At 48.1% G+C, this 23,509-nt stretch overlaps 1 protein-coding gene across 5 annotated transcripts in view; it reads left to right on the forward strand.

Annotated features, from left to right (window-relative positions):
• Nucleotides 1-17,326, forward strand: part of PIP5K1C (phosphatidylinositol-4-phosphate 5-kinase type 1 gamma) — a 78,997-nt gene extending 61,671 nt beyond the window's left edge. Inside the window, exons 13-19 of one of the 5 annotated variants that reach the window (XM_074939680.1) lie at nt 705-846; nt 1,122-1,154; nt 5,758-5,862; nt 6,276-6,408; nt 8,311-8,385; nt 10,693-10,776; nt 11,187-17,326. In XM_074939680.1, coding sequence (XP_074795781.1) covers nt 705-846; nt 1,122-1,154; nt 5,758-5,862; nt 6,276-6,408; nt 8,311-8,385; nt 10,693-10,776; nt 11,187-11,189 — 575 coding nt within the window. In that variant the 3' untranslated portion in view covers nt 11,190-17,326. The remainder of the gene's footprint in view (nt 1-704; nt 847-1,121; nt 1,155-5,757; nt 5,863-6,275; nt 6,409-8,310; nt 8,386-10,692; nt 10,777-11,186) is intronic. The other 4 variants (XM_074939681.1, XM_074939682.1, XM_074939683.1 and 1 more) reach the window with 4 other exon arrangements.
• The last annotated feature ends 6,183 nt before the right edge of the window (nt 17,327-23,509 follow it).

Below are 23,509 nucleotides of genomic sequence, written 5' to 3' on the forward strand. Positions count from 1 at the left end.
TGGATATAAACTGGCCACCAGGAAATTTAGACTAGAAATTAGACCAAGGTTTCTAACCATCAGAGGAGTGAAGTTTTGGAATAGCCTTCCAAGGGAAGCAGTGGGGGCAAAAGATCTATTTGGCTTTAAGATTAAACTCGATAAGTTTATGGAGGAGATGGTATGATGGGATAACATGGTTTTGGTAATTAAATATTCATGGTAAATAGGCCCAATGGCCTGTGATGGGATATTAGATGGGGTGGGATCTGAGTTACCCAGGAAAGAATTTTCTGTAGTATCTGGCTGATGAATCTTGCCCATATGCTCAGGGTTTAGCTGATCGCCATATTTGGGGTCGGGAAGGAATTTTCCTCCAGGGCAGATTGGAAGAGGCCCTGGAGGTTTTTTGCCTTCCTCTGTAGCATGGGGCACGGGTCACTTGCTGAAGGATTCTCTGCTCCTTGAAGTCTTTAAACCACGATTTGAGGACTTCAATAGCACAGATATAGGTGTGAGGTTTTTTGCAGGAGTGGTGGGTGAAATTCTGTGGCCTGCGTTGTGCAGGAGGTCAGACTAGGTGATCATAATGGTCCCTTCTGACCAAAATATCTATGACTGACATGGCTTCAGCAGCTGGCTGGAGACCGGCCAGTGTTGCTTGTATTTAACTCATTCAGCCTGTTCTTTTCCTGTCGTCTTTCTGCTCTTGGTCTTCGGCATAGCAGGAAGGCCAGACCTGCTACCCTGCACTCCTCCTTCCTTCGAAGAAGCAACCACAGCCTCCATAGCAACGACGCTCTCTTCAACGTCGCTCTCTGTTCCTGAGCGGTCTCCCTCGGAGACCTCTGAGCAGCCCAGGTACAGGTAAGGACAGTGTTCTTAATCTGGTTATCCTGGAGTAGCTGACTGGGGTTAGCCTCAGCCCTACAAATCAACAGTGTGTGCTGTGCTCTGCCATGGAGTGCTACCAGCTGATTTTAATTAAACCACTCCTGGGAGTGAGGAACATGCTTTTGGGATTCATTATTGCTGTCAAGTAGAACAGCCCTCTCAGGGAAGGCGTGGTTGTTGTGGTGTTTGTTTTTTGTTTTTTTTAAATCGCCACTCAGATAAACTTGGTTTTTGGTTTGTCTCCGCAGGAGGCGCACACACTCCTCAGGGCAGGATGGCAGGTAAGACATCCTTTCATAGAATCATAGAATCATAGAATATCAGGGTTGGAAGGGACCCCAGAAGGTCATCTAGTCCAACCCCCTGCTCGAAGCAGGACCAATTCCCAGTTAAATCATCCCAGCCAGGGCTTTGTCAAGCCTGACCTTAAAAACCTCTAAGGAAGGAGATTCTACCACCTCCCTAGGTAACGCATTCCAGTGTTTCACCACCCTCTTAGTGAAAAAGTTTTTCCTAATATCCAATCTAAACCTCCCCCATTGCAACTTGAGACCATTACTCCTCGTTCTGTCATCTGCTACCATTGAGAACAGTCTAGAGCCATCCTCTTTGGAACCCCCTTTCAGGTAGTTGAAAGCAGCTATCAAATCCCCCCTCATTCTTCTCTTCTGCAGACTAAACAATCCCAGCTCCCTCAGCCTCTCCTCATAAGTCATGTGCTCTAGACCCCTAATCATTTTTGTTGCCCTTCGCTGGACTCTCTCCAATTTATCCACATCCTTCTTGTAGTGTGGGGCCCAAAACTGGACACAGTACTCCAGATGAGGCCTCACCAGTGTCGAATAGAGGGGAACGATCACGTCCCTCGATCTGCTCGCTATGCCCCTACTTATACATCCCAAAATGCCATTGGCCTTCTTGGCAACAAGGGCACACTGTTGACTCATATCCAGCTTCTCGTCCACTGTCACCCCTAGGTCCTTTTCCGCAGAACTGCTGCCTAGCCATTCGGTCCCTAGTCTGTAGCGGTGCATTGGATTCTTCCATCCTAAGTGCAGGACCCTGCACTTATCCTTATTGAACCTCATCAGATTTCTTTTGGCCCAATCCTCCAATTTGTCTAGGTCCTTCTGTATCCTATCCCTCCCCTCCAGCGTATCTACCACTCCTCCCAGTTTAGTATCATCTGCAAATTTGCTGAGAGTGCAATCCACACCATCCTCCAGATCATTTATGAAGATATTGAACAAAACCGGCCCCAGGACCGACCCCTGGGGCACTCCACTTGACACCGGCTGCCAACTAGACATGGAGACATTTATCACTACCCGTTGAGCCCGACAATCTAGCCAGCTTTCTACCCACCTTATAGTGCATTCATCTAGCCCATACTTCCTTAACTTGCTGACAAGAATACTGTGGGAGACAGTGTCAAAAGCTTTGCTAAAGTCAAGAAACAATACATCCACTGCTTTCCCTTCATCCACAGAACCAGTAATCTCATCATAAAAGGCGATTAGATTAGTCAGGCATGCTTTAGAAACTGGTTTCCAGAAATCCCCTTCAACTGACTGGGCTGAGTAAAAGCAACCACAGTGCCAAGGCCTGTAAACCACTTCAGGCCTATTTTGAGGGCTTACGTGGGATTTCAGTGGTGCATAGGCTTTGTGCTGGGCCCCTTCTGCAGAGACGAGTGAATTTCTCCCTCTGTAATCATAAATAATAATAGTCCCCAGCTCTTATCTACCAATTCTCATCAGTAGATCTCAAAGCACTTTACAACGGAGGTCCGTATCATTACCCCTATCTTACAGATGGGGAAACTGGGGCCCCAGGAGGTGAATGGACTTGCCCAAGGTCACCCTGAAGTTAGTGGCAGAGCTGGGAGTAGAGCCCTTGTCTCCCACATCCTGGTCTAGTGCCCTAGTCACTGAAAAGCAGGCATATGCCTCTTGCATGCAATCCATTGCCTCCGTAAAGTGGTGCTGGATTCTGTCTAATTTTCAAGAGATACTGAGCACCCCCAGCTCCCACTGATGTACACTGGGAGCTGGGCTCACTCTCAGCATTTCTGGGAGTTCATCCCTCTGTTCTTCCAGTGATGTATGGCGGGGAGCTGGTGGCAAAGTGGGCAGAATTCCCCTGTTCCTTAGAGGATATCTTTAAGATCTTTCTTTGGATGCTAATATCCTAGAATTATACTGGAATTTTCTCACACCGATAACACTGGCAGTAGTGTCTGCATGCTGGAACAGAGGAATCAGAGTCAGGACTCCTGAGTTGTGTTGCCAGCTCTGCCCCAAACTTGCTGTGATCCCTTGAGCAAGTCAAAGGCCACCGTTTTTCCAAATACGGCCTCTGATCCTGGGTCCTTCAGGTTTTGGGTACCTGATGCCCCATAGGAAGAGCCAGCCTGGATCAGACCCGAGGTCCATCCAGCCCAGTGTTTTCACTGACAGTTGACAGCAACCAGTGCCCAACACGTCAGAGGAAGGTGTAAGAATTCCCCCTGTGGGTCTCATCCTGGTCTCTAATAGCTAGATTGGCTTGGTCCAGAGCACAAGGGTTTATCAATCCCTCCCCAAATTTGTTGTCATTCATTCGAACAACTCTGGATATTTTTGTTCTCTATATAAATGTCCAGTCCCACTTGCAATCTTGTCTTGGTCTCACTAGTGGCCCAGGGCCTGCTTTTCCCAGGTGCTGTGGACCCACGCCCACAGCTGAAGTAAGGGGGAACTGTCGGGTACTCGACCCGTCTGAAAACCTTACTGAAGATGTCTAATGACTTGGCACCTAAAAACTGACAACCCGGAGGGAAACGCTTTTGAAAACGTGGACCCTTACCTCTGTGCCTCAGTTTTCCCACCGGTGGGACTGATGCCTAAATACATTATTCATAAAGGGGCTGAGGCTTAATGTTTGCGTGGAGAGCCCTTTGAGATCCTCTAAAAGTGCTGCAAGTACACATTTATTAATACATGAATCTACGTGAATTTAAAATACTTGCTCAGAAAACAAAAGGGACCGTACCCAGTTTGTTGAGGTTCTCTGTGTGCTGTATCTGGAGAATTCCCTCCGGGATTTTTAAAGAGCCATCGCTACAAGAAACTGCAAAGCTCCCAAGCTGAGTCCCATAGAACTATATGAGAGCTCCCCCTGCTGGCTATGCAGTGTGCACAAGCACTGTCAAGTGAGCAAACGGGGGGAGTTTGCGATATCTTTAGGTATCTCTTACAAACCCAGGACACTGTAAATAACTCTCTCTTCCCCAGCTGATTGTGTCCTCCACTTAGCAAACATTGACCCCTCCCATGAAGACCATCGAACGAATAATCTATTCTAAGGCCATGTCTATTCTTCAGGGACTATAGCAGCATAGCTATGCCAGCATAAATCTGTAGTGTAGATGCAGCCTGTAGCAACAGAAGGGGCGTTTCCATCATGGTGGGACCACCTCCTCCCCAAGTGATGGTAGCTAAATCAGTGGAAAGCATTCTTCCATCGACCTAGCTGCAGCTACACCATACCTTATGCTCAAATAAATTGGTTAGTCTCTAAGGTGCCACAAGTACTCCTTTTCTTTTTGCAAATACAGACTAACACGGCCGCTACTCTGAAACCATAGCTTCGGTGCTCATGGCTGTGTGTAGGGAGGGGACGTTTATTTGTTTGTTTGTTTGTTTTTTTTCTCCACACCCCTGAGCGGTGTAGCTATGTGTCAACCAGGCCTAAACCTCTCTAAAATAAGCAGTCACTTAAATAATATTATGAACTGGATGCAACCTCATTATGGGTTGAGTTAAAACCTTATTGAGATTGATAGGTGTGAGTGCATCCTTCAATTAACATATCTGTAAGGATAAGCCCACACCTAGGACAAAAAGAGTGTGTGAACCCCCCAGGAGGTTTTTGCTGGTGTTTTGTGGGGCAGGGGAAAGCAGAACACTGGGGACCAGAGGAACACAGACAGCAGGAAGGAGCAGCTGAAAGTACCATGTCTGACCCTGGAAGAAACTTGGGCAGAGGGATTTGGGTCAGGGGTGCAGGCTGAAAAGAATGTTCTTGGTGCTGTGTGCAAAAGAAACTGTTTCCTGGTATGTGATTTCTTCTGTGTTCAGAGACACAGGACTTTATATATTCTCTGCAAAGAAACACCTGACTATCACCAATTGCTGTTCCCAACTGGAATGTCCCCGTCGCCCCATACTGTGACTAGCCACTTGGATTGAAAAGGAGCAGTGGTACCATAATATATGAAATGGCAGACAATCCACAGAGACACAGCTCTCCCTTGGGTTACACGTGTATAATCTAGTCTGGACTGCGTCATTCACCTTTAGTACCTGTGAACATCTTTGCGTGGCAGGAAACACAGAAGTGGGCAAGGAGCTTCAGCACACCTGAGACAGCTGTGCAGCTCTGCTTTTCTCACCTACAGCAGGCAGCTTCCTGCTGCTAGCCATCCTGAGGTAAAGCAGGGTCTCCTGTTGTCAGCCGGCCTGCTCCAGCTAATCCCACTGCCCCGGTTCTCTCCTCCCCAGCCACAGAACTTGGAGGGGATTGACCCTCTAGGCTGGGAAGTTAGGCTGTCAGAAATGGTTGTCCCAAGGACCAGACGCTAGGAGACTCTGACTGCAGGAGCTAATGTAGCTGTGTTATGTGTGTGCTGTGCAACTGCCCATGGGTGGCATGCTGGCCACTTCTGTTGCAAAAGGCTGCCATTTGCCACATCCAGTCTAGCACTGCTGCAGTACGTGAGGCTATTGCTTTTCTGCCGTAAAGCAGACTTACAGTGCTGTGGTATTTGGAGACCCTGAGCGCTGGGATGGAGGAGACAATGTGAAACAGAGCAGATAGGCTTGTGTACCTTTGGTTTTGCAGGTCACAGGAGGAGGTTCGGGTTGAAGAGGAGCTCCAGCAGATAACCGTAGAGTTGGAGAGCAAATGTGATGTTGAGATCATAGCTCCTGAGGAAGACGACACAGGGTAAGTGTCAATTGTGGAAAAGACAGGAGTTGCTGTTGGTATTGGCCATGAAGAAACGCTAATTCCTGCCTCTAATCCTATGGCACTGCTGCTTCAGCGCAGCTCCTCCAGGTGCTGGCCAGCCTATGGCACTCTAGGGCCTGGAAGGGGCTGATGTCTCCATCTCAGCTTTGAGATGCATAAAGACTGATTTGCTCTGGGTACCAAACTTCCAAAAGCATAGGTGCCTCACCCAGGGTGCTGAGTGATTCTGCTTCTAACCCCAGATTGATCTGCACCTTAGCACTGGGGAGCAGTGATGGTGTCCAGATTTGCAGTTTCCTGTCCCCTTCAGCTCTCCTGTAGTAAATCACATTAGCTCCATCCTTTTTTGATGGAGGAAGCTGGCCTCACGTTCTTTGCTTCTTACCCAGGGAGGCAGCCTCTTCAGCCTGTGCCATTGCAACAGCCACAGCTACAATCGAAGTGGAAACAGCCAGCCAGGCCTCGGAGCCAGCCAGCCAGGCTTCAGATGAAGATGATGTGCCAGTTGCAGACATATACTTCGTAAGATACTCTGTCTGCTTGGTCCATCTTACACCCATAACGTGTTCAGGCAGCGCTGTAGCTAGATCTGAGATACCAAAGCAGCAGATGAAGGGAAATAATCTAACCTGGGTAATGTATGTCCTGTGGATCTGAAACACGTGGCTGTCAGTCGCCCGTGCACTCATTGGTTAGATGGAAAGGTTTTAAATCCCAGTAACTTTGGTTTTACCCTTTGATAACTCAAACATAGCATGTGCTCAAGCACAGGAGATAGATATGCATTGCTATTTCAATGTACATTGTAGACATGCCTGTCCACCACATGAACAACTTTGCTACCTACATGCACACGTCTGACAGGCTTAAACAAGCCAGCTGTCCGTATCTGGGACTCTATCGCTTCAAACGTACAGTTACCCTGCGAGTTCTCTTTCCTCCCCACAGAGCAGAATTCATTGTTTCTCTCCCTGAAAAGATGAGGCTTCAGATCCTATTCTTTCCTCATAGCCTCCTGGAGACAGGACAGGATGTTACAGTGCTGGCTGACCTCAGAGGTCTGTGGTGAACTCTGATTTTTCCTTTCCCTGCAGGCAGATGCGTTAGATGGTGCAGTGGAAATCTAGTACTGAGGCAGGGAGTAAGTGAGGGGGTTGCCGGGTTGGCAGCAGAGTGTGGAGTATCTCTGAGCTGTATCCCTCCACCAGCTCTCGCAATGTCTGAGCACCTGCTGGAGACTTGAGAGAGAGACGAGACTTCTAGCAACACGTACCTCCTCTCTGAACTACCAAAGGCCAGCAAGGAGAGGTTGAGGCAGACTGCCTGCTGACACCTTCAGCCTTGCATTGATGCTAGTTTTGGCTGCAGTGGAGTTACAGCAGGGAAGAGCCGTGCCCTGCAATTTGGCACTTCCATAGAAACAGAGATCACCCTAAAGTGGGTACCTCAAACATCGCATATCCTAGAGCATTCATGTATCACGTTGTGGCATTCCTTGTGCTCATGTGACTCCACTGCAGAATTGCTCATTCATTGCTGAGTAATTTGACAGCTCCAGGGAGCTGCAGGAGGAATTGGCTCAGTTTTAAAAGCTTGTCTGTTTTGGTTTTTTTATGCATGCGATTCAAAATGCAAACAGCTTTCCCTAACATTTGCTGCTCTTTATTTGCCTGTGGATGGCAGTTGAGTGCGAGCTGCCTTCTGGTAACTTCCCTTCTCATTGGGAAGTGCCTTCTAGCAGGGTTCAACCCCCCATTCCCCCACCACCCAGCCATAGACAAGCCCACCTGCCTTTCTTAGGGATGCTGCCTGTTGGGATGGATGGGTTGGTGTGCTGTGCCTAGCAGTGTGCACAAATCGTGTAATCCATCATCAGCATTTCATAACTCATCTGAGCCCTCTGGCTTTGCGTTGCCATATGTAGTGTGCTGTGGTATGTCTCTCCAAACAACCAAGATGAAGGGAAATGCACCGAGTTTTAGTTCCCACTGGTTCTCACCTAGGAAAACTGCTTAAGTGGTAACTCAAGTGAGCAGCTGAGCATGATGCTGGTTAGGACTGGCTGCCCTGTCCAATAGCTAGCTGCATTCTGGGGGGAATCTGAAGGGATGCTTGGACCAGAGGAGAAGTCTCAAGGGAGCATAAACTCACCTTTGAGAAAGATCTGCTTTCCAGTGCTTAAAGCAGCAACAGCGGGGGATGGGGATGCACTTTATCTCCCTACTCACTGCAGGGGAATAGAGGCGCAGAGCAACGTGGCTGGGCATGGGGCTCTGCTGTTCCCACGCATGGCTCCCTTGCCAGCTAATCCTTTCAGACCTGGAGATGCCCAGCCCCTTGGTTGCGTTCTCTTTCATCCTTTCTTTCACTTCATCCTTTCTCCTCTGTTTCCTTTCTCACCTCACTTGCCCTGGTGCCATCCAGTTCACGGATGGGAGGTACTGGATTTACTCTCCCCGCCAGCGCAGACTCCGAGCCGCCTCGTTTTCCTCTGGGACTGTAAGTGAACATGCTAGCACGCAAGGGAGCCAGGCTGCAGCTTTGAAACACTGGGGTCAAGCAAAGGCCTAGCGGTTCCCTCTCTCCTAGATGCCCCAGGGACTAGTTCTGTTTTGTGGGGTGTCTGCACAGCAATTCAGGCTCCACAGATAAAGGCTGCATGGCCAGCAAGCCCCTGGTTAGTTACCCTCTACAGCCTCTTTCCAAAGATCTCAGCTGGACCCAGGGTAATGGAGCTGATTGTGAGAGCGTCTCCCTCCTTCCTGCCCCCCTTTTTCTCAGCCAGTTATGTGATTGACTGAATTTAGCCAAGTGCTTTATCATTAATCCTTTGTGCCAGCATGTTTGGCAACATCTGCCATTAACTTAAACATGGCCCTGTATTTACATGTCCTGCTGGGCCGAGTCCTCCTGGGAGCCATGTAGGCTGGAATGGCAAGGCTAGATTCCAGGAAGACATCACTCGGCCGGTATGAAGCTGAGGATAAAATTCAGCTACAAACATGGCCCTTTAGGACACTGGCTGATTTCCAGGTGTCTAACGCACTGACCAGTTTCTACAGCTTAGGGGCTCTAAGAGGGAAACTGCTGGGGACTCCAGCCTAGGGTGCAGTGCCTTCCCTGCCCTCAGCAGGCTGAGACCTTGGGAGTGTCGCTTCACCTTTTCACTTGTTTTCCCCATTTATAAACTTGGGATAATTGTTCCCCTTCCAAGGCCTCTGTCCAAAGGGACTGTTTAATGGGTGCTGGTATTCCCAGCCCCTCCTCTGCCATGGTGGGAGGCTGGGGGCATTAAGCAGACGGGATGTAGGTGGCGAGCAATGTGCAGACTGGGCCTGGCGAGATGGGGTGGGGAAGGAGTGAGAGTCGAGAGAGAATCGTTAACCTCTTCTCCCCCACACCCAGGATCTTGTAAACCCGCTTTGTCCCCCATTTATTAGGAAGTCCCAGCACTGAGGGGTTAACTCTAGCCCATACTCAGAATGCTTCTCCTCTGTCACCGCACAGCACAGACCCATTTCTATAGCAGCTGTCGCTAGACACCTGCCTCTGGCGCTCACGAAAGGCTTGGAAGGTGGGTGGTGGAGTTCAGGGCTCACTCAGCCAGAGCAGTAATTCTCAGCTATGGGGAGCAAAGGATCTGGAGCAGGGCAGGCTCTGCACAGTGGGAAGAGGCTCTGGGGGCTCTAGCACAGCACTTAAAGCTTCAGCTCTGGATTCTGGTGCCCCCTCCCAGCGGCTCCTTGTTGGCACAACCTGCAGTTATCCATGGAGTTCTGTGTCGTAGACCTCCCCGCCCCCCAGTGCGCCAAAGCTTGTCTGGCTGGTTGTAGCTGTATGTCGTAGACTCAGTGCCAACTCTGCTTCCTTTACCTCATGCCTTCAGACACCACGGTGGGAAACCAGACTGATTGATGATGAAAGTGGCTCCCCCTTGAACTGTGTCTTGCCTTGCGTTCGACTGCAAGTCTCTCCCTGCTCGTCTGGAAGCAGAAGCACATTTCTGTTGCATTAATGCGGTTCTGGGGTAGCTAAGTCCCTGGATCCTTCCCCAAAACAATCCAGTTCTGTGTTGCCTCCTTTGTCATCCCCAGTCCCTGTTCTCCATTTCCCTGCTGTCTCCAATTGATGACTAACCAGCTCCTCTTCATGGTCCAACATGATCTAACCCTGCACTTCCACCGCCTTGCTTGGCACGTCAGCACAAGGGGGTTACAAATATTGTTGGTTTTGCCATAAAAGCTCCCTTAAGTTTAAAGTGACAGTAACATCCAACATAAGCAGATGCGACTGCAGCTGAAGGTGTGGGGAAAGGAATGGTCTTGTGGGTAAAATGCAGCACTGGGAGTCCAGAGATCTGGGGTCTAATTCCAGCTCTGCCACTGACCTGCTGTGGGACTTAGGCAAGTCACTTAGCTTTTTGTGCCTTGGTTCCCCATCTGTCATTGGGGCTGGTGCTGGCCTTGCAGGGGCTTTGAGGCTTAATTAATGCCTTGAAAGCTCTTTGAGGTGCTCACACGGAAGGTGCCATGGAACTGGAAAGTGTTGCCCTCTGCCCTGCAGCTGAACAGAGATTTCCATTTTAGCAGCGCAGCTAGCGGCTCTCCCAGACGTTGTTAGGGGCTAAGGTACGTATTGAGGATGAGGAAGGCTCCTTCACTGAAGTCTTGTTGTAAAATCAGTTCTTCCTCCGGGTGTACAGCTGTTCTTATTGTATTTTCCTGCTCTCTCTATTTTCTCCTTTTCTCTCCCTCGCTCCCTGCTCTGCTGCTGCTCTTCTTGCACTATCCCTGCCGACTCTGGCAGCCTACAGACGAGAGGAGTTGGGTTTACTCCCCTCTCCACTATAGCACTCAAGTCCACTCTGTCTCCGATGAGGAGAGTGATACAGTAAGTGTTCAAGAAAGCTTTGATGGGCACCCAGAGGGGCAAGCTCTGAACATGGGCTGCGGTGCCAGTATATGGTTGGGGGCTCTGGGGCTTGGCTTCAGCAGGGGTGGCACTCACATGGCTGGGGTAGTCCTGCTGCATCTTAGATTGGCTCTTTGACAGCAGGCAAGATCTGCTGTGTAGTCTGAAAGCAGGTTCACTTTGACGACACTCCTGGTGGTTCTGTTGAATTGTTTCTAGTACAGTCAAACCTCACTGAGCCAGAGTCCTCAGATCTAAACTGTTCTGTTACCTGAGGGTACAAAGGGAGCATGGTTCTCTCGCTCTATATAGGGGACTTAGCAAAGTGTGAAGCTAACTGAAATCAGCACAGCCACCACCTGCTAACTCCTCCTCCTTGCCTCTTTCAGTAATCTCTATGCAGACACTGAAGACCCAGAGAGCAGCGTTTCCCTCTGCAGGTTGATGTGTTCCGTTTCGTTGACACAGTTGTTCTGATGGGATGGGGAAGAGCTTGCTGCACTGCTGGATCCTGGGCACTGCGTTTGAGGCTGGAGCGAAATGTTCTCTAAACGTGTATTTATATCTATCTGAGACATGGACAGCAAAGAAACCTCCCACCCAGAGCTCCTATGTAAAGCGGGCTGGAAAGAGTCCTGGGTAGTGACTGTTTCCAGACAGGCACCACTACAGCTACCTATCCATGTGTGATACTGTGAACCTTTTTAATTTTTAATCATGTATTTATTTTTTATCTTTGCACAGACACTGCACAAATGTGCTTTTTTTAAACATTTAGTTTACTGCACTTTTTTTGGTTGTCATATTCTATTTATGTGCTTCATCAAGAGTGTGAAACCTCACAGGAGACAGAGAGCAATCTTCACTTCGGGGGTGTGAGGAGGGCAGGTCCAGTCCTAGCTTCACTGATGAGGAGGCAGTGTGGTCTAACCCCCAGACGACAGGACTGGGAGTCAGGAGTCCAGACTCTGTGGGACCTTGGGCAAGTCACTTAGCCTGTGCCTCGGTTTCCACATGTGTGAATGTGGGTAATCCCTACCTTTGTCAAAGCACTTGGACCCTCAGATTGAAAGGTGCTATGTAAATGCAATGTATTCAAGGCCAGTAACTAGAATTGCTCTAATATTAAAGCAGTCTGAGTTAGACATGCCACTTGATCTGAATTTAGAAATCGCTAGTGACCTCTACAATCAACTGTATGGGAGAAGCAAAAAAAACCCTGGCTGTAATGGCATGGCTTCTTGGCTTGGCTCTCTTCTGGGTGTTGGAGATGGTGGGGCTCTGCCTTCACCATGAACTGTGCTGCTCAGTGGTGGGCTGGAGATCTGCCCTGATCTGCGGGCAGACTGATATTCTGGCAGACTGCTGCCTCGGCCATGAGGTGTGGAAGGAGGAGAACTGTGACAGCTGCGGCTGGGCATTGCAGGCTATTGAAGTCACTTAGCAGCAGCATGTTCATGACTCTGATGCTTAAGCGAGTGAGAGTGGCTCAGAGGTTCACGTGTATTCCTCCATAGCTGAAACCAACATGCCACCCTTCCCCCATATTGAAGGAAGTCAGTGAAGCCCAGCTGGAAGCGTCTGTATTGGGCATGTGACACATGCTATTGGACACGCAGCCAGGGGAAGCCAGCTGTGTGATGTGGCCTCTGAGGTGGATAGTGCTGCTCTCAGTGCTCTAGAGGCATCTTTGCAGGTTGCAGTCTTTAGACCAGACAAGATTTGGCTTCACTTAACCAATGAATGGCACAAAGCAGTGACCCGGTGTTGACTTCAAATTTCTCCTCGTGGCTGTGGCTGTAGGTCCTGACTTCTCTAGCGATCCCATCTCCTCTCCCATGAATTAGAAAGTCTTGAGCACAGAGAGGGCTTGGGCTTGTCTCTGTCCTCCTTGGACTCTCGTGTAAAGTGAGGGGTAAAGATCACTTTTTAATGCTGTTACATTCTTCAAACCTCTGTTCTCAAGCTGCCCTGTGCAGTAGCCGTGAGAGGATGTCCCCAGTCTATAGGCTCGCGTGCCAAGCACTGAAGAGCTAGTACCACAGCCTGTCCTGGCAGCACTCAGGACACACTTGTCATTCAGGTCCCAGAAGGCAGGCTGGGTCAGGGGAGCGTCGAAGCTTTTCCCAGGAGCCGCCAGTGTTCTGAGGGTTTTCATCTGGTGACTTTTCTCTTCTTTCTTTAAATACCTGGAGCCTGACTTTTCAATCCCGGCCTGCAGAGGCCGAAGACTTGCTCTCCCTATGTGTGCCAGGCTTCGGAGACGCCATTCCACCACTTGATCTTCACCTTGATTGGTCTAGAATGTCCTTTCTTTGGAATCCAGGTGGGTTTAAAAGGATTAACTTCTCTCATTAACAGCTGTGAAAACACAGATGCTGCCATTACATCCATGAGTCAGGTGGCGAATCTGCTACAGAACTCTGGCAGGTTCCTAAAAGCTTTCTCTGAATCACAGCCCCTTCTCTCATTACACACAAGTATAGCCAACTTCACTCGGGGATTTGGTGGTCTGTAGTGCTCAGCCCAGGCTCACCTGGCTGTCTCCTCTCCAAAGAGAAGGCTGGGCAAAGGAGCTAGGGAGGTGAGCAGTGTGTAGACTCAGGTACTGCCGAGGGCTAAAGGCAAAAGATTTCAGAACACACAGTTAAATGTACAGCGTGATTTTTCTGAAGCACTGAGCAGCTCCAGGTCCAAATGAAGCCAGTGGGAGCTGCACAGATGCTCAGCCCTGTGACAACCAAGCCCTTGATTTCAACATCCAGTAAACTAGGCTTTGGGAGGAGCAATGAAGATGACCTAGGCCCATCTCTGACCAGCATTTCAGGGCTCTGAAAGGAAGCAGCTAATCAAATCTTTAGCCTTATGCCTTTAAAAGAATATGCTGAAGTTTGGCACTTCTGATTGCCCAAGAATAAAGAGCAGGATATTATTACTTTCAACCATTTGGAATATCTCTAATCTGTCCAATACACCCACTCCAATCAGTATCTCTGCGGCAAAGACAAAGCATCTTTCTGGTGATGAATTTTGCAACTGTGGAGTTTCCTTGGTCTGCTCCCGCATTAGAGGCTGAAGCTGAGAGCCCTGTTCTGTGGTGATGGAAAACTGATCTTGCTACCTCCGTTCCAGAAGTACTCCTTGCTGACAGGGTTTTCCGCTCCGTGACTTTCTAGGGCAGCTTCATCTGTGTAAATCTCTTGTTTTCAGCCCTTTGCAGCAAGCAACTATTTTAGGGTCTGTTATTGACTCTGAATTTCTTATAAAGATACAGATACCGTGGGACATGCAAAAGAACCACATTATCAAAAAACCCTTCCCAGGAGCGAGCTGCACTGCAGGGGGAGTTGGTCAGAAATAAACCATGTTGTTCACTTGCAGTCCCATCCCCCAAAGCATTGTGCTGTGTTGTCTTGTCCGTTACAAAGTGCCCCGCAGTAGGCTTCAACTCCCATTTCCATTATGGGAGAGGCAGCTGGATGAAGGAAGGGAGCTGTAGGGTATGTCTGCATTGCAATAAGACACCTGCGGTTGGCCCATGCCAGCTGGCTCAGGCTTGGGCTAAGGAGCTGTTTCACTGCAGTGTAGATGTTCCAGCTTGGGCTGCTGTCCAAGCTCTGGGACCCTCCCACCTCACAAAGTCCTAGAGCCTGGGCCTCAGCCGAAGCCTGAACCTCTACCCTGCAATTAGCCTCACATGCCCAAGTCAGCTGGCACAGGCCAGCCATGGGAGTTTAATTGCAGTGTAGATATACCCTGGGGCTCAAAACAGGCTCCTCTTCCATCAATTGGACTCTTTTTTTTTTTTTTTTTTCTCCCCCTTGCCTCCTGGCCTTCAGCACAGTAGCTTTGCAAGACTTAATCCTACAGTAGGTGGCATGTGAGAGCTCCCCACTTCCAGAGCTGGATGGGGCTAGGGGTCTGCTACTGTCAGTTACCTCTAGGGATGACACAGCCATTTTCTTTGGGGCCAGGGAGGAGAGGGGTTGCATCACGAGATTCTGCTGGTTGATTCTGCCCTAGATCTACGGTGAGGCTTTGCATTGGGGGGAAGGAAGGATTTGTAGAATTTCTCAGGGGCCTCTCTCGGAGACTGAGGGGTGTCTGTTAAAACAGCAGTCAATCTGCTTGCTCACTACAGCATGAGCTGTAGCTGTACTGTTTCACATTCATTCTTAGGGTGGTATGAAAGTTGCATTCTTACATTTGCTGTATCTACCAGGATTTTCATTGTTTGCTTCACTATAGCTGACAGTTTGCTTATGAGCTATCGCCTGTTTCAAGATCTAGTCTACTTATATCTTTGAAAGGAGACACCTTGTTCCTTTTCCACTGAAATCTTAGTGGAACAATCCAGTTCCAATCCAGTGAGACCCTAGGCTTCAAAGTAGCTTCATGTCATTACTGTCTCACCATCATCCCTGCATCCTGCCTCTCTCACCTGTTCAAAGTGGGTGGCCATTGCTTCTGCTAAGGCTATTTCTGAGCTCTGGTGTAGGGGATTCCGAGGGGAGTGTCTCGTGCCAGACTACAGGGTGCGGAATGCAGACGGGGGTATAATTAAGACCCCACTTCAGCAAAGAAATGCAAAATGTTGACTGCCAAGGTGCATGGTCCTGGCCTCTGAGCTGTTACTTGCCGGGTGTTCCATCACAAGCCTGAGCCTTTCTCAAGCAGCTCCTGGGCGGGAGAAGCCTCCGTTTGAATGATTCAGCAGGTGCACCATCAAAACAAACTCCGCTCCAGTGAGTTCTATGTTCATTTGGGAACTCCCCAGAGGGAACAGGAGCAACAGCTTCTCCGGAGAAGACTCCACCTGTGCACTCAGTCACTGAAAATGAACAGACTGCAGCTCCAGAGAGACTTCTGGAACCCCCAAAAGCCCCAGGCTCTGCTAGGAGACTGGGATCCGTAGCTGTATCCTTTACTGCTGCTAGCAGTCACTGCAAGTATCCTGCTGTCACACCCCCGCCAATATCATCTGGGTGAGTGTGTCGAAATCGCACTTCGTGAAACCGCAAAAAGTTTTAATCTCAGCACTGAAGCTGGCATGACTGTGATCCTTGATGGCAGCATTAGAGATGACACAAGCTCTGTTTGTCCCTGTCATCGTCAGCCGGTTGACTCTCCTGAAACACGTTCCAGCCTTTCCTTCTAACAGAGCCTTCCCTGAGCAGCTAAAACCAGCCTTGGTATCTTTTCGTCACACTCCCACCCAGCATCATTGCCCACGTTTTTAAATGGAAAGGCAGATGAGAGAGCTCAGACTTACTGGATCATGTCTGATTTGTTTGAAGTCTACATTAGACCAAGTATAATATAGCTGATGTTCATATTAGGTCATTTTGTATGTATGCTCCACGTAAAGAATGTATGTAAGTAGGGTTTTTTGTGAGAGGGAGGGGGGAGTTCTTCTCTGAAAAAAATGAGAATCCATGGATATTGTCATGTTTTTTTCTTTTTTTTTTGTTTCAGTTTAAGTCCTGAACGCTTTTTTGGAAGTCTTTTCTCAGAGAAACGTAAATTGATGCTAATTGTTCTTCAGCTGTGCGATAAAGCATAATGTCGTCTTTGATGTAAACACAGAGGCAAGCAAACTATTTATAATGTCTAGTGAATTAATTGCCTTACCCGAAACCCCATGGGAATGGTTCCTAAAAATATTGTTTCCCTTTTTAGTGTAAAGAATTTTGTAAATACTTTCAGCGTGAGATTGCACCCCTAGTTTGTCTTGTCTCTCTGATGGCTGCTATTGCTCAGAAAGTGGATACTGTTTGAACTATTGTACTGTATTAAAACTAAGGCATTTTGTGAGACAGTTTAGAGGCAATGTTCTCCTGGAATCATGAAAGCTAAAAAGGCAATACTCTTGTTAACAGCAGAGTCCTCTCTCTCACCTGTTGGTGATGTTTCCTACAGTCATAACCTGTGCTCATTCCTGACTCTCACAGAGGGACTGCTGGTTTTGTTGAGACTTGGGTTTGTCGCTCGAGTTGATTGGTTAATTCATTTGTAAATATGTGGACAATCCACACATTTGTGTCCTGACCCACCTGTGACGTGCCCACAGCCATTGTCACAGACATGTCGGCTAACTTCACTTAACTTGCAGTGAGTTAACTCGCATTAAACTCTGATCAAGGCTTTTTTTGTTGTTAAATTGCATTGAGGTCAATCTTCTCTCATGTTTTACTTTGTAATTTATGAAACGTTGTATGTCCTTAACTATTTCAGCGGGTTCTGTTAGAACTTTTGAATCCGACAGTACTTTGACAATCTCTAAGCTCTTTTTTGTCGAGGGGAGAGCTGTACCTTTGAACCCAGAGCTGTGGAATTTCTGTACAAAATGTACAAGCACTGCAACTTGTATGCAACAGCCTCATCATTCTGCGTCCCCTCCTCCCCCTTCCTTTATTTTGGAAAGGATCTCTCTAATAAATAGGGTAATCATGCAGTTGCCTCAATCTCTTCATTGAATGCATCCGATGAAGTGAGCTGTAGCTCACTAAAGCTTATGCTCAAATAAATGTGTTTAGTCTCTAAGGTGCCACAAGTCCTCCTCTTCTTTTTGCAAATACAGACTAACACGGCTGCTACTCTGAAACCTGTAGCAAAGGTTTTCAACCTTTCTGGCCTCAGGACCGATTTGTGTATGTTGATGGCCTGTGACAACCCTGTAAATAGGCCTGGGGAAGGGGGTTGTGTCCTGCCCCTGGCAGGGAATGGGCCCTGGGGGTGGGCCCTACCCTTAAGGGTAAGGAATGCTCCGGGGGAGGTTTGCAGAGCCCTGCAGCGGTCACTCCTGAACTGTGGGGCAGGCTGGACTCAGCTCCCTGCTCTAGATGTTGCGACCTCTGGGGTTGCAGCATCGCTCATGTTTGGCCTCGCCCCTGATGGACCAGCTGGACCAAATTTGCAAGTCGCATTGCAGCCTGGAGCATGGACTGGCGGCACCACTCTCTCAAATTTTGCCCAGCCAGCCACCTCTCACAATGGAGGGGCAGTGGGACCAAACCTGAGTGGCACTCTGATGCTGAAGGTTGCAATGCCTGGAGCAGGGAGGCAAACCTGCCCAGACCCACAGGACCAGAGCTGCTTATGTGACCCTCTGAAACACTTTGGTGACCCCACTTAGGGTCATGACCCACAGGTTGAAAAACCCTGACCTATAGAACCTCTTGCACTGGATGCCGTGTAACCATCCTGATTTGCTACATACAAACTAGCTTTGATTGTGTTTGATCAGGGTTTGTTTACAAGGGTGTTGGGTACCAAAATCTTAGTGTGATGTTCCTGTCTGGTGTTATCTGGACCAGTGATCTGCTAGGTCACTCCAATCCTTGACTCAGAGCCAGCCTTACCCTGCTCTGCTGTGAGAACCCCCACTCCTGGGCTGTTCACGCATGGTCTCTGGCATGTAAGCGGCTCTCTGGATTGTGCAACTGAATGACACTAGCCAATATCTCCAGTCCCAGACACAACCCTAGGACCTCCATCTTGCAGTGTCCAGTTATGCCTGCTGGACGCTGCAAGCTTATATGAGTTCATCAATTTAACAAAGAAATTGGTATGTACCAGGCTTGTTATCCCACGAGGAGTCTCTGTCACACTTCCAACCAAAGGGACTGCTTCAGGTAAAATAAACAGATTTATTAACTATAAAGAGAGATCTTAAGTGATTATAAGTCAAAGCAGAAGAAGTCAGATTTGGTCAAATGAAATAAAAGCAAAACACATTCTAAGCTGCCTTAACACTTTCAGTGTCCTTCTAAACTTAGATGCTTCTCAACACACGCTGGCTGGTTACTTTTCAGTCAGGATCTCTCCTTTGATCAGTGCTTCAGTCACTTGGTGTGGTGTCCGTAGATGTAGGTGGAAGAGAGAGCGAGCATGGCAAATCTCTCCCTTTTATCATGTTCTTGGCTTTGCGCCCTCCTTCCCCCCCCACTTCAGAGTCAGGTGAGCATTACCCCATCACAGTTCCAAACTGACCAAAGGAAGGGGGGTGACTCCCTCGAGAGTCTGAGATTCTTTTGTTGCTGCCTAGGCCATTGTCCTTTGTTCCTGTGAGGCTGCGCTGGGTTTGTCCCATCCACACCCTGATGAGGTGTGAACTGCCCCTCTGCTGCTGGAGAGTTTTTGTCTGGGCTTGCTTTAAGCCATGAGGACACATTTTCAGCCTCATAACTATACACATTACTAAACCTTACTGTAACAATTACTGTAACAACCATGCTCAGGCATCATGAGTCTTCCAAAGACACCCAACATGACAAACTTCGCATTAGATATCACACAATCATTTTACAAGGATGAGTATGAGGGTGCTGGGTGTTCCACTGAGGTACAGAGCGTCACACTTAAGGCCTGGCTACATCATGCAGCTTTTAGTGACAAGGCTGTGTCGACACAGCCTTGTCGCTAAAAGTCAATGTGTGTAAAAGCTCTTTGTTGGCACTTTTGCTGACAAAATATGCCCAGCCCCAGGAGAGGCATTAGCTTTGGTGGCAGGAGAGTGCTGCTACTGACAAAGCCGAATTCACACTGCCCTTTGAATCGGCAACACTTGTCTTTTGTGGAGGGGCTTTTTTAAGTACCCATGAAAGACAACAGTTTTGTCAACATCTTTTCAGGGTAGACATACCCTTAGTCCCTCTTCACTCACGTGATATGGCTGTGCGTGTATCGCTTTGTGCTGTGATCCTGTTCTCTTGCAAGCTAAGAAGAATTAATCTAACCTAGGTCTTGCATGGGAGAGCTCCTAGGAGCAGTTCAGATGTGCTGCAAGAAATGATTAATTGGTTTGTGGTACACATGGGGGAAGAGAGAGTGTTGAAGTAATACCCCCAGAGGGGTGGAATGGGACACTGCTACAGAAGGATCTCACTTTTCATATGAAATGTATAACTGAGATCCCAGGCCCCTGACACTTGTTTCCTAAAACAGAAGTGTTAACGCTGGCATCCTGGCCCACTAAGAACTAGATCGGGGGTGGGCAAACTACGGCCAGCAGGCTGGATCCAGCCATTTTAAGCTGGCCCTTGAGCTCCCACTAGGGAGTGGGGTCTGGGACTTGCCCTGCTCTGGTACTCCAGCCGGGGCGCAGAGTCGGGGGCTGCTCCACAGGCGGCTCCCAGAAGCAGTGGCATGGCCCCTCTCTGGCTCCTACACATAGGAGCAGCCAGGGGGCTCTGCTCTGCATGCTGCCCCAAGCACCACCCCTGCAGCTCCCATTGGCCAGGAACCGCAGCCAATGAGAGCTGCAGGGGCAGTGCCTACGGACGGGGCAGCATGCAGAGCTGCCTGGCTGTGCCTCCGCGTAGGAGCCGGAGAAGGGACATACCGCTGCTTCTGGGAGCCACTTGAGGTAAGCGCCTCCTAGAGCCTGCACCCCTGAGCCTCTCCCCATGCCCCTGTCCCAGCCCTGATCCCCCTCCTGCCCTCTGAATCACTCGATCCCAGCCCAGAGCATCCTCTTACACCCCAAACTCCTCATCTCCCACCCCAGAGCCTGCACCCCTAGCTGGAGCCCTCACCTCCCCCCACTCCCCTGGCCAGACCCCCCTCCCGCACTCTGAACTCCTCAGTTCTGGCACCACCCTGGAGCCTGCACCCCCCAACCAGAACCCTCACCCCCTCCCACATCCAACCCCAATTTTCTGAGCATTCATGGCCCGCCATACAATTTGTATTTCCAGATGTGGCCCTCGGGCCAAAAAGTTTGCCCACCCCTGAACTAGATGGTGAGTTATGACTTCTTTAGTTTGTGCAAGAAATCAAATGAATGCCACAGTTACGTGGTGAAAAGCCACTTCCCTTTTGTTAAATAAAAATGTCTTTTCAAGAGTGAGAAGTTAATATATGCAACAGGTTAATACAGGAAGTGGTCACTATGTAGCCATGTCATGGGTTCTTTGTTTTGTTCAGGGATCTGGAGATGGGAAAGGAGAAACCACCTCCCAGAGCTCACTATTTAACATTGTAGTAGTACCTGAAGGCCACAAGCCATTGTACTAGGTGATGTACAAACAAATGAACGGCCCTGTCCCAAAGAGCTGACCCACGAAACAATCAAATATAACAAATGGATGAGACGAGAAGCAGGCTTGGGTGGGATGGGGTAAAAGGGGATGTGCAGAATTGTTAAGCTGGGCAGTAGTAGTGATCTCTCCCTTGCTTAGCTATTCTCATTCCTAAATATATTACCTAAGAGGGACTTTGAGGACAAGTTGGGGGCTTTCTGCATGCTGACTGGGAGCTTTGCTCACTTGTAAGGGGCAGCATGAGAGAGAGCATGAAAGAGATTGGAGGGCAGCAACACTGGAAAAGTAGGCATAAACCTTACACTAAAATGACACCATAATAGAGGCTCAACTTAAATGTACACCCCAAATGCAAAAGCACAGTGAGAGAACAAAACAAGAGCCACAGTGGCTAAACAACAAAGTAAAAGAAACAGTGACAGGCAAAAAGGCAACCTTTAAAAAGTGGAAGTTAAATCCTAATGAGGAAAACAGAAAGGAGCATAAACTCTGGCAAATGAAGTGTAAAAATGTAATTAGGAAGGCCAAAAAAGAATTTGAAGTACAGCTAGCCAAAGACTCAAAAAGTAAAAGCAAAAAAATATTTTAAGTACATCAGAAGCAGGAAGCTGCTAAATAACCAGTGGGTCCACTGGACGATGGAGATGCTAAAGGAGCATTCAAGGACGATGAGGCCATTGCAGAGAAACTAAATGAATTCTTTGCATTGGTCTTCATGATTGATGTGAGGGAGATTCCCAAACCTGAGCCATTCTTTTTAGGTGACAAATCTGAGGAACTGTCCCAGATTGAGATGTCATTAGAGGAGGTTTTGGAACAAACTGATAAACTAAACAGTAATACGTCACCAGGATCAGATGATATTCTGAAGGAACTCAAATGTGAAATTGCAGGACTACTAACTGTTGACTGTAATTTATCATTTAAATCAGCTTCTGTACCAAATGACTGGAGGATAGCGAATATGATGCAATTTTTTAAAATTGCTCCAGAGGAGACCATGGCAATTACAGGCAGCTAAGCCTGACTTCAGTACCCGGCAAACTGGTTGAAACTATAGTAAAGAACAAAATTGTCACACATAGATGAACATAATTTATTGTGTAATAGTCAACATGGTTTTTGTAAAGGGAAATCATGCCTCACCAATCTACACAGTTCTTTGAGGGGCTCAACAAGCATGTGGACAAGGGGGATCCACTGGATATCGTATATTTAGATTTTCAGAAAGCCTTTGACAAGGTCCCTCACCAAAGGCTCTTAAGCAAAGAAAGCAGTCATGGGATAAGAGGGAAGGTTCTTTCATGGATTCGTAACTGGCTAAAAGATAGGAAACAAAGGGGAGGAATAAATGGTCAGTTTTCAGAATGGAGAGAGGTAAATAGTGTTGTCTCCCAGGGGTCTGTACTGGGCCCAGTCCTATTTAACATATTCATAAATTATCTGGAAAAAGGGGTAAACAGTGAGGTGGCAAAATTTGCAGATGATACAAAACTATTCAAGGTAGATAAGTCCCAGGCAGACTGCAAAGAGCTACAAAAGGATCTCTCAAAACTGTGTGACTGGGCAAGAAAATGGCAGATGAAATTCCATGTTGATAAATGCAAAGTAATGCACATTGGAAAACATAATCCCAAGTATACATATAAAATGATGGGGTCTAAATTAGTTGTTACAACTCAAGAAAAAGATCTTGGAGTCATTGTGGAGAGTTCTCTGAAAACATCCACTCAATGTGCAGCGGCAGTCAAAAAAGCAAACAGAACGTTGGGAATCGTTAAAAAAGGGATCAATAAGACAGAAAATATCGTATTGCCTCTATAGAAACCCATGGTACACCCACATCTTGAATACTGTGTGTGGATGTGGTCGCACCGTCTCAAAAAAGATACATTGGAATTGGAAAAGGTTCAGAAAAGGGCAACAAAAATTATTAGGGGTATGGCCATTGGCCATTATCTTTGAAAACTCATGACGATCGGGGGAGGTTCCCAACTGGAAAAAGGCTAATGTAGTGCCCATCTTTAAAAAAGGGAAGGAGGAGGATTCGGGGAACTAGGCCAGTCAGCTTCACCTCAGTCCCTGGAAAAATCATGGAGCAGGTCCTCAAGGAATCAATTCTGAAGCACTTAGAGGAGAGGAAAGTGATCAGGAACAGTCAGCATGGATTCACCAAGGGCAAGTTATGCCTGACTAATCTAATTGCCTTCTGTAACAAGATAACTGGCTCTGTGGATGAGGGGAAAGCAGTGGACTTATTATTCCTTGACTTTAGCAAAGCTTTTGATATGGTCTCCCACAATATTATTGCCAGCAGGTTAAAGAAGTATGGGCTGGATGAATGGACGATAAGGTGGATAGAAAGCTGGCTAGATTGTCGGGCTCAACGGGTAGTGATCAATGGCTCCATGTCTAGTTGGCAGCCGGTATCAAGTGGAGTGCCCCAAGGGTCAGTCCTGGGACTGGTTTTGTTCAATATCTTCATAAATGATCTGGAGGATGGTGTGGATTGCATCCTCAGCAAGTTTGCAGATGACACTAAACTGGGAGGAGAGGTAGATACGCTGGAGGGTAGGGATAGGCTACAGAGGGCCCTAGACAAATTAGAGGATTGGGCCAAAAGAAATCTGATGAGGTTCAACAAGGACAAGTGCAGAGTCCTGCACTTA

The sequence above is a fragment of the Natator depressus genome, chromosome 25 (assembly GCF_965152275.1).
Source record: "Natator depressus isolate rNatDep1 chromosome 25, rNatDep2.hap1, whole genome shotgun sequence".
NCBI classification, from domain to species: domain Eukaryota; kingdom Metazoa; phylum Chordata; order Testudines; family Cheloniidae; genus Natator; species Natator depressus.